The sequence below is a fragment of the Chenopodium quinoa genome, unplaced genomic scaffold (assembly GCF_001683475.1).
Source record: "Chenopodium quinoa cultivar QQ74 unplaced genomic scaffold, ASM168347v1, whole genome shotgun sequence".
Taxonomy (NCBI): Eukaryota; Viridiplantae; Streptophyta; class Magnoliopsida; order Caryophyllales; family Amaranthaceae; genus Chenopodium; species Chenopodium quinoa.
The window spans coordinates 651,728-665,705 of NW_018742770.1; the positions used below are offsets into that span (position 1 = coordinate 651,728).

The window sequence follows — 13,978 nt, forward strand, 5'->3', positions numbered from 1 at the left end:
TGTTACCAAAACTCATTCTTCATGCTAGATCAAAGTTGAAGTGTTTATAGACTCCATAATGCATTATGAAGTAAGTTAGAACTTGTATTTGAGATCATATTATCTTATATCATAGTCCAATTACTAATTAGGCCTAAAACGCGTTCACACATGTTCAATCTTGATTAATAACGGATCTAAATGCATCAAATGCAGTGATTGGATCAAATGGATCTTACATTGTTGAAAATCGAGCCAATCAGAACAATTAACAACATAAAATCCATTCAAAGACTATAAAGATTGGATAACCCTTTCAAAGAGCTTTCCAACGGTATATGATAAGCCCAATTCTGAGTTAAAACGAAGAAGTTATCATCAAAATACTAAACCAGGCACTAAAATCGACACCCTTACACGCAAACGGCCATATCTTTTGATCCATAACAGATTTTAACCTAATTTCAACGGCATTAGAAAGTAGACAATCATACGTTTTCAATGATATCTTATTTGCCTTGATTTGACTTCGTAATCAAAAGTTATGGAAGTTTTTAATACGCATTTTTGTATAATGCAAATCGCACTCTGCGCAACTTTCAAAGTTGCGCGTGCCTGCCGCGCGCAAGTCCCAGAGTTGCGCTCGGAACTCCAGCGTGACTTTGTGGGTTGCACGTGCCCCCTGAAGACGCGGCTCTAAAACCCTAAACCTAGATTCTTATGCCTATAAATATGGGTCTTCGTTATCCCTAAATACAACATAATAGTCTGAATTAAAACCCTAGAATTCTAAAAACTCTAATCTCTCAAGTTCTCTATTATTATCATACTAATTTTCCCCTCTCTTCCCAACTACTCTTCAACCCTAATTTGTTCCATTGAAGTCCTTGGAGGTGCAAACAAGGAGGGAAGTCCATAAACGCCCAAAACGGAGATCTAGCAAAAAGGAGAATATATAGTTAGTTTCCTGAGCACTTAGTTAAATCACTTTTCCTTTATTGTTTAAATAACTTTAATCAATTAATTAGTGTTGTTTGTTCACTTTAAATAAAATCTAATTAATTAATTCACATAGTATTCTTTCGTTAAACAAGACTAGAATTGGAATAATTAAATTGTTGTTTTATCGGCGAATAATGTTTATTTTGTTCTTTTCACGAATTTAATCAAAAAAAGAATAACGACATTCGTTGTAATGTAGACTTTTTGTGATTAATGTTTCTAAATAAAATCAACTAACTTAGTTTTTAGGAATCGCGTTGCATATATTATTTGGTAATGAAATTGTGAAAAAATTAAGAAGAGATAATAGAGGCCGCACTAGGGCTAGGATTGCGATTCTCAAAGAGAACGTTTTTCTAGTACCCTCGCTCTCGAACTCATTTCTGGTTTAGTAGACCAGTTTAGGCATGGGTAAACTTATGATTCATGCTAATTATCCCTTGAACACTACTTGAAAGAAAGGTATGAACGAGGTTTATGAGTTTTCCTAAAACTCATTGGCGACTCTCTATTGGTTACTTATATTAAAAAAAAAAAAAAAAAAAAAAAAAAAAAAAAAAAAGTAATGACGGACTCAACTCTAATTCAAGGTCTCCTAATAAACAGTCAGGAATTCAAATCCTAATACACCCTAAAAGGTGTAAAGTCCTAGGCTTTGAAAGGGCCATGGACATAGAGGAAATGAGATCCCCAACGACGGGCCACCCTCCTCACAATAAGGTTTTGATTAATGGAAGCTAAGTATTTCTACGACTTTCAAACCAAAGTGCGGCTTGAGGCAAGGTGACCCTCTTTTCCGGTACTTATTTTTATTCTTTATGGATGCCTTCTCTAGGATGCTTCAATTTGGGGAAGACATGCAATTATATAAGGGTGTAAGGATCTCAAGGAATAGCTCAAGAATTAATCACCTATTCTTTGCGGATGATGTAGTTCTATACTTTCAACCATATGTAGAGGCATGCTCGACTATCTCTAGCATTATTCAACGATTTTGTAAAATTTCGGGTGAAAAGCTAAACCTGAATAAATCGTTTATCAAATTCAGCCCAGGTACTAGTATTGCTGACCAAAATTGCTACAAGAGTATCTTGCGTATGGATCAAGCTAATAATTTGGGTCATCACTTGGGATCGCCAGTGAATCTTCAGGGAGCAAAATTTCGAATTTTGTTTTTCTAGTAGATAAAATTGCAGCGAGAATCTTAGCATGGAATAATATGAATATCTCTTTCTCGGCTAAAATTATTTTGCTAAATACGGTTCTCATCACTATGGCCGCTCACGTTATGAATTGTTCCAAGCTACCTGGAAGCATTACCTAAAAAATTGAAAGCCTAGTAATGAGGTTCTTATGGGGTAATAAAGGTAATAAGGGTATTCATCGGGTGAAGAAGAGTATAGTTCAGCTGCCACGAGGTATGGGGGGTTTGGGTATACGGAAGGTGGATACACTAAATGATACTTTACTTATGAAACAAGCATGGAGGATGCACAAAAATCCACAATTACTTGTGTCGAGGGTTTACGGAGGAAAAGGTCAATCGATGCTAAGAACGGGAAAAGGAATGGTGTTGAGGAATAAACGTTTATCGTGGGGTATGTGAGGTATTTGAAGTAGTGAGTTTAAGTTCAAGGGTGGGCATGCTTGGAAAATTGGTGATGGTTGTAGTGTGCGTGCTTTCACAGATAACTGGGTAAATGGAAGAGTTCGAGAAGCAGGGTTAAATATTACACTTCGACAGGCAATGTCTTGGAGGGTGAAAGATTTTATTGACAGAGATGCTAAAAGTTGGGATATTAGAAAAATTCGGGAAGCTTTTACGTTCGCAGATGCTCGAGAAATTTGCTCTATGGAACTCCCAATTTCTGATAATAGTGATGTGTTCCTGTGGAACCTTACAAAATCGGGTTATGCCTATCTTATGGGAAAACAGGTGATTAATGACAAACTTGATCATGAAGAAGCAGAGCTTTTGAATTACATATGGAAAAGAAACCTCCTTCCAAAGTGGAAAATTTTAATTTGGAAAGTTTTCTATAACGGTTTGGCTGTGAAGGAGAATCTGTGTTACAGGGGGATGAGTGAGACAGGCATTTGTGATATTTGTGGGTGTCAAGATGAGGAATTAAATCATATGTTTACGCATTGTACGAATGTAGGAAGAATTTGACAGCGTGGGCTGCTTGGTATTCATTCTCGTGAGTTAGAGTTACTCATGATTAAAAAATGGATTTGTTACTATATCCGGCTTTTCTATAGCCAGGATGGACATGAGAGTCCTAGAGTTTTGTACTTCTTTGCTACTTTGTGGGAAATATGGGTGGCAAGAAATGATTATGTGTTCAGGGGTAATCTACTACAATTTGATGAAATCATGTCACAAATTGATCAATGCTTACAAGAGCAGGACACCTTCAGACAAAGGGATTCGGATTCCTTGCAGTTCCTTCATTTGCCAGAAATGGAACCTAATCAACCTCCAGGTTTCAAAAGAGCAAGCATAGGTAAGTATGATTCTGGAAGCTCGATGTTTTCTATACAAGTAGATGGAGCTTGGTCCAAACATACAAAAAGAATGGGTACGGGATGGGTCTTGGAGAAGAATGGAATGGTGACTACTATCTATGGTTGAAAATTTTCAAGGTAGCGAATTTAGCTCTACAAGCGGAGACTACTGCTCGTTCGGATGCTATTAATTGGTGCGTTAAAGCAGGTATTAAGTCCATTGTGATCAAGACGGATGCATCGTGCTTGTGGATCTTCTGCAGCAGGAGGATATTGGTGACAAGAGTTTGGCGTGGACTATCAAGGAGATGAAAATCAACTCGAAAACTCTTGAGTGGTGTGTGGTTCGAAATAAACCAAGATCAAAGATGGAGGATGCTTATAATTTGGCTAAAGAAGCGGCTAATAACTTAGTTTACTTTTCCTCGTCTTTTAACTCGCTTTCTTATTATTGTTAAGCTTGCTTTTTCCAGTGAAAAAAAAAATAAAAATAAAAAAACTTACTGCTTAATGTACACCTACATTATTGTACTCCTTCCTTCCCAATATATAGTTCCTGTTTGTATTTTTTTCACGAAATTTAAGAAATGGAAGGAGAATGTGGATGAAGTACGTTAAAGGTGGAAAAAAGCTAGACAAAAGTTAACCAAAAGTACAAGACAAGTGAATAATTTAAGGGGGGAAAAGTGAAAAGTAATCATAGACAAAAGTTAGAAAAAAAAAGTACAAAGCAAGTGGATAATTTAAGGATAAATTAGGAAGTTCTATGAATAAAGTTAAAGAAAAATGATGGTATAATGATCTTTACATACTATTCAAAAATAGAAATAAGAACAACATTTTGGATCTCCAAAATAGAAAAGCAGGAAATATAATATGGGACAGAGGGAGTACATGCTCTTGAGGGTTTTATGGAATTATCTTGCCATCAGCCCACCACTCAATGGAAAGCAATCAAAAAGCATGATCTTCAAGTAATGTTAAGCCTAGAAACCAATTGTACTTTGTATATAAACAACAGAGAAGATGAAAATTTGTACACTGTTTATAGCAAATATTAATAACATTTAGCACTCTTTTGCACGATCTAGCGAAATTTAAGCCCTAATTTTAAAAAGAAAGATAATTCAAAAAAATTAAAAATTTAAGCACTGATTTGATAGGAATGAGCAACAATGGATTGATAGAGACGAAATTACAGAATGTGAAGAAAAAAATTACAAAAATCCGACGGATATAGAGAATTCTATCTTAGATTCTTAGGGAAGATTCGAACATGTGATTCAACGTAGGAAAGCAAGCTTGGTATCATTGAAGTGTGTCTACGAAACAATAGCACCTAAATAATTGAGGTGTTGTATATGGTGGTGTTCTGTCATTCAGCAAACATAACCTAGAAAATTGTCATAACTCTGCTTCTTGACTATAACTAGAAAATAAAAGGAAGAAAAACCTTGGCATCTTTGGGGAAGTCCTCAAACTTAGACAAATACCACTTCTTAGTAGAGCAACTCCTACCCAACAAATACATAGTTGTTCCGGCTGTGAAAGCGAGGGTATATGGTGTTTGAGCTATGCAAGAAATACCAACAAATCCCAACACCTCAAACAAATAATGTGGGCAAAGCACCAAGTCAAACAAGCCGCCCTTGAGTATCTTATACTCTTTCTCACCTTCTCCCCTCAGTGTAGCGAGGATGTAATGGTGGTACAAGTTGCCACCTATACCCAGTAGAAACAACCCAATTCCAGGATATGTCAGGTCGATAGATGGCTCTGGAAATTGTCCCGATAGGTGCTGTGCATAAATCATTGTCACTGTGGAGATGAAGTAACTAAGAGCAATTGGGATTGCGGCATGAAGAGCAACCCCACTACCACCAAATCTGTGAACAAACAACACCTACAAAGCACAATACATTTAGTATTAGCAGGAAAAATCACAATCTAGTTACCATTGCATTACATGTGCAGAAGCTAATCCAAATGATAATCGAAGCGCTATTAAAGTTTCCTTACATTTTAAATACTGTAATGTCTTATAGTTGAGTTTATAATTACCAGCATCAAGACGAACATCATTTAGATTTTATAGTCAAGACGAACATCATTTAGATTTAATAGTCTTCAAAGAGATTTCTCTTTTACGCTGCATTTCTATTGGGTGACAGCTACATGAACACAAGCCAATAATTTCTGTATAGTCCCTTTATTAGGGAAGAAATGGTTGCTGCTCATAGTTGTTCTACAATTGTTTATAGACATAATAACAGCAAGTAATATGCATAAAATAACTTTGTAACCAAATGAACCACAAGACTTCTTGGATCAGTTCATAAAGTAAGACACGAACCATACAATAGTAAATAGATATGTATAGGCTTGTACGAGTATAGCATAATCGGGTTTACTATGTAGTACATAGAATTATTACAGCACATGTTAATTTGCACCAATTTAGATGTAACTTGTTTGACTGTTTTGGAATACCGAATATGCAAATCTCAATATGGTAGCAAACCCTTGTTAATCAAACGAGAACAGAGGGAGTAGTGTACTTTGATCTAAGTGGGAGTCGAAAAAAAAAACTACGATCAACATTACAGCAAACATTTCAGGTGATACCCTTATCATATGCAAAAACATAAGAGGCAGCAACTAAAGTCTAATTTTTAATGTTATTACAAAGAAGCTCGGAACACAATGAGCTTTGATCATGATGCACTCATGGCTGAACACATACAAGGTTGTCCATGCTTCATACCACATCATAAACCTAACTCCATATTTTTCTGAAAAGGCCCTCTCAGCTTAAGTAATTGATATCCCTAAAAAGCAGTAACAAAGAATGCATTACAACATACATAGGTCGCCTATGCTTCATGCCACATCACGTGAATCGTTATATGAACCTCCCAAATAAACATACATATCATACCTGCACCTAATACAGACCGATTCATCACAAAGTAATCATCACTGCCTATTATGGTTAATACTTGGAGAGACTGGTTCATCCCATATTTTCTATGACACATACTAGCCCTTTGCGGAACTATACTGATTATCATATACATTAGACTCATCCAGTCAACCGAACACAAACTGTGAGTTCAATTCAGAAAAGTAATGAAGCTTTCCTATCACCATGAACAAGTGATCTAGCAAGGGCTACATCCTCACCAAAGAATTCAAGATTCAAAGGATATCCTTTGTACACCCGCACTTATTATTATTTATTTATTTATTTTTATATGCTCCTTCGAGCTCATTTTTCATTTTAGGCCGTCCTTTCCCAAACGGCTTATAAAGGACCAACCAATATAATCTCACAAAAATTATTTAAGGTCCCATCAAATTTTAATAAAATATGACTATGGGCAAACAATCAAAGACAGACGGCATAAAACTTTTAATAGTAACAAGATTTGGCTTAAGTCACTCATCACATATTGCAGAAAAGAAATTCTAATAATTTCACATGAGAATTAGGACTATTTTAAACTAAAATCAATAATGTAAAAAAATAGTAATAAAGATAAAACATAACCAAATGAATCAATATAATCAAATTACCTCAAGCACCCTCTTGAGAAAATGGATAGTAAGTGCCGAACGAAGCAATAAAAACCTGAAACTTTCATTAGGGAAAATGAAAAAGGAAGCAACCCCAAATAAAAAAGCAGGAGTATAAAGAAAAGCCATCCCAATTTTGCTAGAAATTATAATCTGTTTTTGTTGGGTTTTATTAGAAACATTCCAATTCACAAATTTGGAGTACTGTAAATGTTTTCCCCTTAATTCAGAGAAACCTGCATTTGCGAGTGAACCAAAGCTTATGAATGACATAGCTGTCACAAAGATTGATGGTGGTGGTGGGAATAGGAAACTCTGCAACACATTCATCATCTTCACTTTTTTTTTTTTTTTTTTTGGGTAATTTCTGTCAAATTTGGCCAAGTTCAAGGATTGGAAATGGGAGTGTTGGAAGTCATTTCAAGGTTGAACTGATTGGATGGGAAAGTGAGACATAATTATAAATGCATAATAAATGTAATTAGTTGGGGTGGGAGGATCATGTGCAAAGAGATAGGGTTATTATGAGGAGATTATGAACAATCTAGAGGTATTTTTTTGGAAAATTTCTAATTCATAACTGTATCAAGTGGTATTATTGGAATTTTTTGTAATACGGAGTAAAAAAAATATTATTTGGTACTAAGAGCAACTATAATGGTTGGCTAATTTTTTTAATAGGTTGTAATGCCACATTATCTTCTTAAGCTATAACAATTCTAGCTATTTATTACTTTAATGGTTAAGCTAATTGTAAATTAATTTATTTTTAATTTAATAATAAGTTTTAAAAAATAAATATTTACCAACCTAATTAGCTCTACAAAGTTAATTTACTTGACAAAGCTAATGAACAAGATGTGCAACAATGGTATAGCTAATAGTTTAAGATTTGTTATATTTGCAAGCTAGTTCCTTTTCCCAACCATTGCACTTGCTCTAACAAAGTTGTGTATTGTACTAATACTACTAAACTTAAGTTATCAAACAAAAGCTTAGTTGGTACCAAACTAGAGTGAGAAAGATGTATATTTAACCATTTACCAATTTGCCCCTTGATAAGTTTTATAAAATTGTCATGGTTAGGATTGGATACCAAACTATGGGGAATGAAGGACCGCTACCTAAGTATGGGCCACCTCGCCCAATACCAAGTGACGTCAGTTTTTTTTTTTTTTTAAGGGTATATAGCAATACTTAATAAATCAATAACAGTACTTGGTAAATTAATAATAGAACCTTACTTTAAAATAACAGTTTTAATAATATACCGTTATTGGGTTTCGTAGTGTCCAACACTACGCGGAAGAGAAACCCGCCCAAGACCCGCCCACTAATTAAAGCAACTAAACATGCAACCACATAATTAAACAACAAAAGAGAGAGAAAGAGAAAAGACGATCTTACCCTCGAAGCCTGCTTCGCTCGATAACGAGCTCTTACTTGAAAGCTTAACCTCGCAAGTGTGAAGGCCTCCGACGGCTCGCACCCTCGACCCGACTCAAGCGGTCTTTATCCCAAAGGTTAGTCGGGACTTGACCAAAGAAAAACTAGAGTATTACGAACTTAAAGGTTTTCTCACTTTCAAGGAGATGCCTTATTGAGTTCAACTCAAGTGATTTTTCCCAAACCCAAAACTTGGGTATTTATAAAGAAGGGAGCCTTGATCTCCCTTTCTCCCATCAATGTGGGAGAGTTGCATTTTCCCTCAATTTATTTTAATCAAAAACAAATTAAAATGCAAAGCAATCAACAAGCTACAAGTGGCACATAGTGAGCAAGGGTTGGTGATTACCACTAAAGGGGGGGACCAAAACTCCTTGTTCCCCAAGCCAAACACCAAGACCGGTCCCCACATATAACTGGTGTTGACCACTCCACATGGCTGGCTGGCAGCCTGAATTGGCCGCCAAGGCTGCCAAGCTGGCGCCTAACACCAAGGCTGGGCTCCCTAGCCAGCTCGCACACACATGCGTGCAGCAAGCAGGCCACGCATGCGTTGCGGGCTGCTGTTGTAATGCGTGTTGTTGTGCGAGAGGCATGGCCTAGCTGCTGCTGCTTGGTGCTGCTACGCTAGCAAGTACGCACAGCTACACACACGCACACACAACACGCTGCTTGCGATGCGTGTGTTGTGCGAGTGCGATGCTGCGGGGAGCTAGGCGCTAGCCCTAGCATGCTAGCAAGCACGCATAGCCATAGCATGCATACGCATAGCACCATGCTTGCGATGCTTGCATGCTAAGTGCAACCTAGCTGCGGCTATGCGTGTGGCTGGGTGCGATGCCCACCACGCTAGCATGCATGCGGTTGGTGCCCTCGCCTAGCCTAGCACTCGCATGTCTAGGCCAATGCGAGGCTACGGCTTAGCTCGCACCTGTCGCTTGCTTGATTCTACGTCTCGTCGAATACTAAATTCAACTTGACATGCGACACTCGGTTTCGACGCTCTAAGCTCGATATCCGACGTCTTTGTTCGTAATACTCTAATGACTCATCTAATCCTTCGAATTGATTCGTCGTGTCAAATCGGTTATTCGATTGGGGTGCGACCCGAAGGGTTCAGTCAAGATTAAGCCGTAACATTAATTATACATTAATATTACTGATCGGAAGCGGCCTCCACCTAAACATTCTGATCACTTGACCTCACTGAAGAATTAGCTTTCTAATAATTCTGAACCCTCTATCGGAATAATAAACTTATTGGAAGGACACCATTCCTTTCAGCAACTAACTATTTGCTCATTTGCTAAATGAGCAAAAAATGTATTGCTCATTTCCTAAATGATCAAAGAAATGTTTGCTTATTTTACAAATGAGTAACTAATTATTTGCTTATTTCCTTTAAAAACAAATAAAATTATTTGCTTATTTGACAAATGAGCAAACAAATGGTTTCTCATTTCACAAATGAGCAAAGAAATTAATTGCTTATTTGACAAATGAGCAACTAAGGTTTTGCTCTTTTGTTAAATTAGCAACTAAGTATTTGCTCATTTAACACATGAGCAACTAACTATTTGCTCATTTGACAAATGAGCAACTAAACTATTTGCTCATTTGCTAAAACTTGATCTTTCTTCATTGATATTTACAAAATATTACTAGTTATAAATTTGCAAAACAATTCTTTGCTCATTTATCAAATGAGCAAACTATTTAATGCTCATTTGTCAAATGAGCAGATAATTTTGGCTCATTTTATCAAAAATTAACATTTATTCTTTACTAATTTGTCAAAAATGAGCAAATAATTTGTCAAAGTGAGCAATTAATTTTTTGCTCATTTGTCAAATGAGCAATTATTTTTTGCTCATTTGTCAAATGAGCAAAAAAATTTAATGCTCCTTTGTCAAATGAGCAAATGATTTTTGCTCATTTTGTCAAATTAATGCTCATTTGTGAGTGTATTTGAATGTTTTAAATACGTTAGCCTAGTAGCTCAAGGGTAGAGCATTGTGCAAATGCACAAAAAATGTGGGTTCGAATCCCACGTAGGTTCATTTATGTAATGTAGAGATACAAGTTTGTATGAGAGTTTAATTGTAACAAAGTTTATATAGTTATAAATCATTTCAAACCATTTTTTGCTCATATATATAATTTAGTACGAATTTGATTTTTTTTTTTTAATTAATTTTTTTTATAGAGATAACCTATGTATAAATTGAACCTACATCCTCTATGCATTTTCATAGTGCTCTACCATTTGAGCTAATAGGTTTATCATATGTTTTAAATCATTTTCTATGTTATAAATTTTTAATCAGCTCATTTGATAAATCAACAAAGAATTGTTTGTAATTACACATTTGATAAAATGAACAAAGAATTGTTGCTCATGATAAATGAGCAAAGATTTGTTTGCTCGTCTGATAAATGACCAAAGACTTGTTTGCTCCACCTCTGACAATAATGATCTCCAAACAGAAAATATATGAGAAAAAGGAATGCTCCTTTTTTCTTTCTTTATCTTATTACCTGACAATAATCTTTTGATTGGAGACTAGTAGAGTTTGCTATTCTGGCAGATAAAAGAGGAGAGCACAATGAAAAATTCTACCAACAGAAACATTTTTATATAATCTGTTCTTTTATATACCACATTATATACCCTTTAAAAGTCAATTTCTTTCAGCTACATACTTTGTTTCTCACTTCGATTAGCTGAAAAAAAGCCAGCATTTCATTTATGGTTATTTTTTCTTCTCAATCTCAATTTTGGCATACCCCTTCACCATCTTACCCCTCTTAAAATGGGATCGAACCGGCAGCCAACCACTAGAACTTGGAACTTTTCTTCTCAAGGATGTTTTCATCTGAAACTGTAGCAGGCACATAAACACCAACAAAACACCTTTACTTTCCTACCCCAACCACCAAACCATTTCAATTCTCAACTAATAATATTTAAACTTGAAATGATAAAAAAAAACCATTTAGTTTGCAGTCACGTGAGAAAGACATACTTCTCACTATGAGTAAAAACATGAAATACCCTTGAAACAAAAATCACTGTATGTTCTAGATAGATTTGCAGTCTTCAGTTTTCATTATTAGCTGACACCCCCACATTTCCAATTTCCCACTATGCATGTACACATTCAAACAATAAAAATCATTCGTATAGATAATCATATCCAATTAAAAAGCATGTTTCATTTGAGTTTTCCTAGATTACAAATGTTGTAATGAAGAAGAAAGAATCTCAAACAAGAACATCTCAATAATGGCAGACCACTAAATCAGAAATTGTTCACAAAATTTGTAATCAACACTATTTGGAAGAATCAATCTAACCAGATGTTTCAGGTGTTTTTAGTCCTTCGGGAGAGTTACAATACTGGGTATGAGCGCCTGACTTCTGTACCTGCAAAACCACGAAACTCCGGTTGGGTGGAGTTCCGCCTCCGAAGATCAAGTTAGTATGATTCCGGATGAGAAAACGTGCGGAAAGTTAAGTGGGTGTTTCTCTCTGATTCACGGAGATTCCGCAATTAATATTGCTCGGAATTTGTGTATGTATTTTTGAATGGGTAATAAATGAGGATTTTTCCCCTATTTATAGCAGATGAGGATATGCTCCCCCATTGGGGGTATATTGCCACGCGTCAGGATCCAATTGGATCCCATTGGGCCTTTGGTGGGCTGCCATGTGTCATCATACTACTGGGCCACGTGGCATAGCGTATTTTTACCCTAAACACCAGAGAAGTTATTGAATTCTATCAGAACATCAATGGTAGGAAACACAATCAAAACACCAATAATACTAGCAATTCTAAGTCTGAAATTTTGAATCTCTGTTTAACATGTAGTATGAAGCAATATCAGTACATATATGTAGACTAAATATATCATCAACAACCAGATTATAATATTCTCGCTTACCAATGTCCGCAAGCATATACTGTATATACGTACACTTACATCTTCCAAGAACAAAGCAACAAGGTGTCTAATTCTCGAAAATTTGCTAACTTGCAAACTCGATACCAGGTATTGTCAGTGACTTGCTGCAGAATGTACAAAGAATACTTTTTAGCACAAAGAATATCATGAATTGAAATTTAATCCAGGAGTCCAGCATATTGCACTACTAACATCAGCCAAAATCTATGCCGACAGAACTTATCTACTAGTATTTGAGAAACACTGCTTTCTTGTAGAAGAGAGCAACCTACCATTCTCCTTGTCATAAATCACCATACCATAATAAGGCAAAGAGAGCCTCAGTAACTCAAAGAAGAACAAGAAGAATTTCTAAGATTCAGATTGAGTATTCCTATCAAATTATATTTCTAAGATATTTGAGAAATCAAATAATTCACCATCCAGATATATAGATAAATGAGTGTGGAATTCACCACTTATAATGAAAGATCAGTATTTGACACTAAATTATCAGTACCAACCAGCAATTTGACATAGATCTTCATGCGAGGCAAATTGATAAATCACGAAAAACAAACAATTGATGAATTGAAAAAAAAAAGAAAAAAAAAACGAACTACTTAAATCGAACGAAGAAGTCTGCAAAAAATAATTAAAAAAACACATAGAAATCGCAAAAATCAGGAAAAAAAGCAATAAAAATAAAATCGATGAAATTGGCATATAAAATCGCACAAAAATTAAACAAAAAATCAAATTATGAACTCGCACAAGAAATTGAAAAAAAAATCGAACAGGAAACGCACAGGAAATCGAACAAAAATCAGAAATTTTTTTTTGATGAAATTGAAGCTACAAATCGATATGATAATCCAAAGTAGAACTAATAATCGAAAATTTTGATCATAAACGCTATTTTATTCGTAGAATTTGAAAATAATATCAATAATTATCCGAAAATATGATCACTCAATTTGAAAATTTTAACAAAAATCTGAAAATAAAGAGCATGGAATTTGAAAATTACTAGCCAAAATTAAGAACTTCACTTACTTGTTTATTGTTCAATGAAGCTTGTTGATTCTTGTTGTTGCTGAAATCTGACATAAATTGAACGGAAATTTGAAGTTATTCGTACTTGTGAAGAAGATGAAATCAAAATTGTCAAGCCTTCAAATTGATTAATCAGTTGCCAATGATAATTATGGAGCTTCGTTGTGTAGAGAGAATAAATGAGAAAGTTGAAGCAGTTAAGCGTGCAGTGGTTTTGTTAGACAGCTTTGTATTTTAATCTCGGCCGTTAAATTTCATATAATCTAATGGCTGGTATTGGTTCTCACATAGATGAAGGTTCTCACATAAAGGGTGGTTCTCACCGAATCCCGACTATATATATATATATATATATATATATATATTATAGTTAAAAAAAAAAACAGTTTAAATAGACATTTTTTTTTTTTAAAACAATTACACCAATCTAAGCATATTTTATCATGAATTCCCAAATTTATGT

At 35.2% G+C, this 13,978-nt stretch overlaps 2 protein-coding genes across 2 annotated transcripts; one reads left to right on the forward strand and one right to left on the reverse strand.

Moving 5' to 3' along the window:
* The first annotated feature begins 2,323 nt into the window (after positions 1 to 2,323).
* On the forward strand, positions 2,324 to 3,616 carry LOC110724472. Its single transcript, XM_021903890.1, has 3 exons — positions 2,324 to 2,579; positions 2,670 to 3,139; positions 3,248 to 3,616. The coding sequence occupies exons 1-3, from the start codon at positions 2,324 to 2,326 to the stop codon at positions 3,614 to 3,616; spliced, it is 1,095 nt and encodes a 364-aa protein (XP_021759582.1).
* Positions 3,617 to 4,110: 494 nt separating this feature from the next.
* Positions 4,111 to 7,804, reverse strand: LOC110724568 (very-long-chain enoyl-CoA reductase-like). The gene is made up of 2 exons (XM_021903979.1): positions 7,066 to 7,804; positions 4,111 to 5,392 (listed from the first exon to the last, which is right to left on the reverse strand). Exons 1-2 carry the CDS (start codon positions 7,396 to 7,398, stop codon positions 4,919 to 4,921), a joined length of 807 nt encoding a protein of 268 aa, XP_021759671.1. The 5' UTR covers positions 7,399 to 7,804; the 3' UTR covers positions 4,111 to 4,918.
* Between the last annotated feature and the right edge of the window lie 6,174 nt (positions 7,805 to 13,978).

What these genes read in the sequence shown, in the direction of transcription:
- LOC110724472 (XM_021903890.1), top strand. Translation starts at nt 2,324, where the DNA reads ATGAGGTTCTTATGGGGTAATAAAGGTAATAAGGGTATTCATCGGGTG. An exon ending in GAATAAACGTTTATCGTGGG is followed by an intron (nt 2,580 to 2,669) that starts GTATGTGAGGTA and finishes GTGCTTTCACAG; the next exon opens with ATAACTGGGTAAATGGAAGA. An exon ending in TGTTTACGCATTGTACGAAT is followed by an intron (nt 3,140 to 3,247) that starts GTAGGAAGAATT and finishes TTCTATAGCCAG; the next exon opens with GATGGACATGAGAGTCCTAG.
- LOC110724568 (XM_021903979.1), bottom strand. Translation starts at nt 7,398, where the DNA reads ATGATGAATGTGTTGCAGAGTTTCCTATTCCCACCACCACCATCAATC. An exon ending in TTCTCAAGAGGGTGCTTGAG is followed by an intron (nt 5,393 to 7,065) that starts GTAATTTGATTA and finishes TGTGCTTTGTAG; the next exon opens with GTGTTGTTTGTTCACAGATT.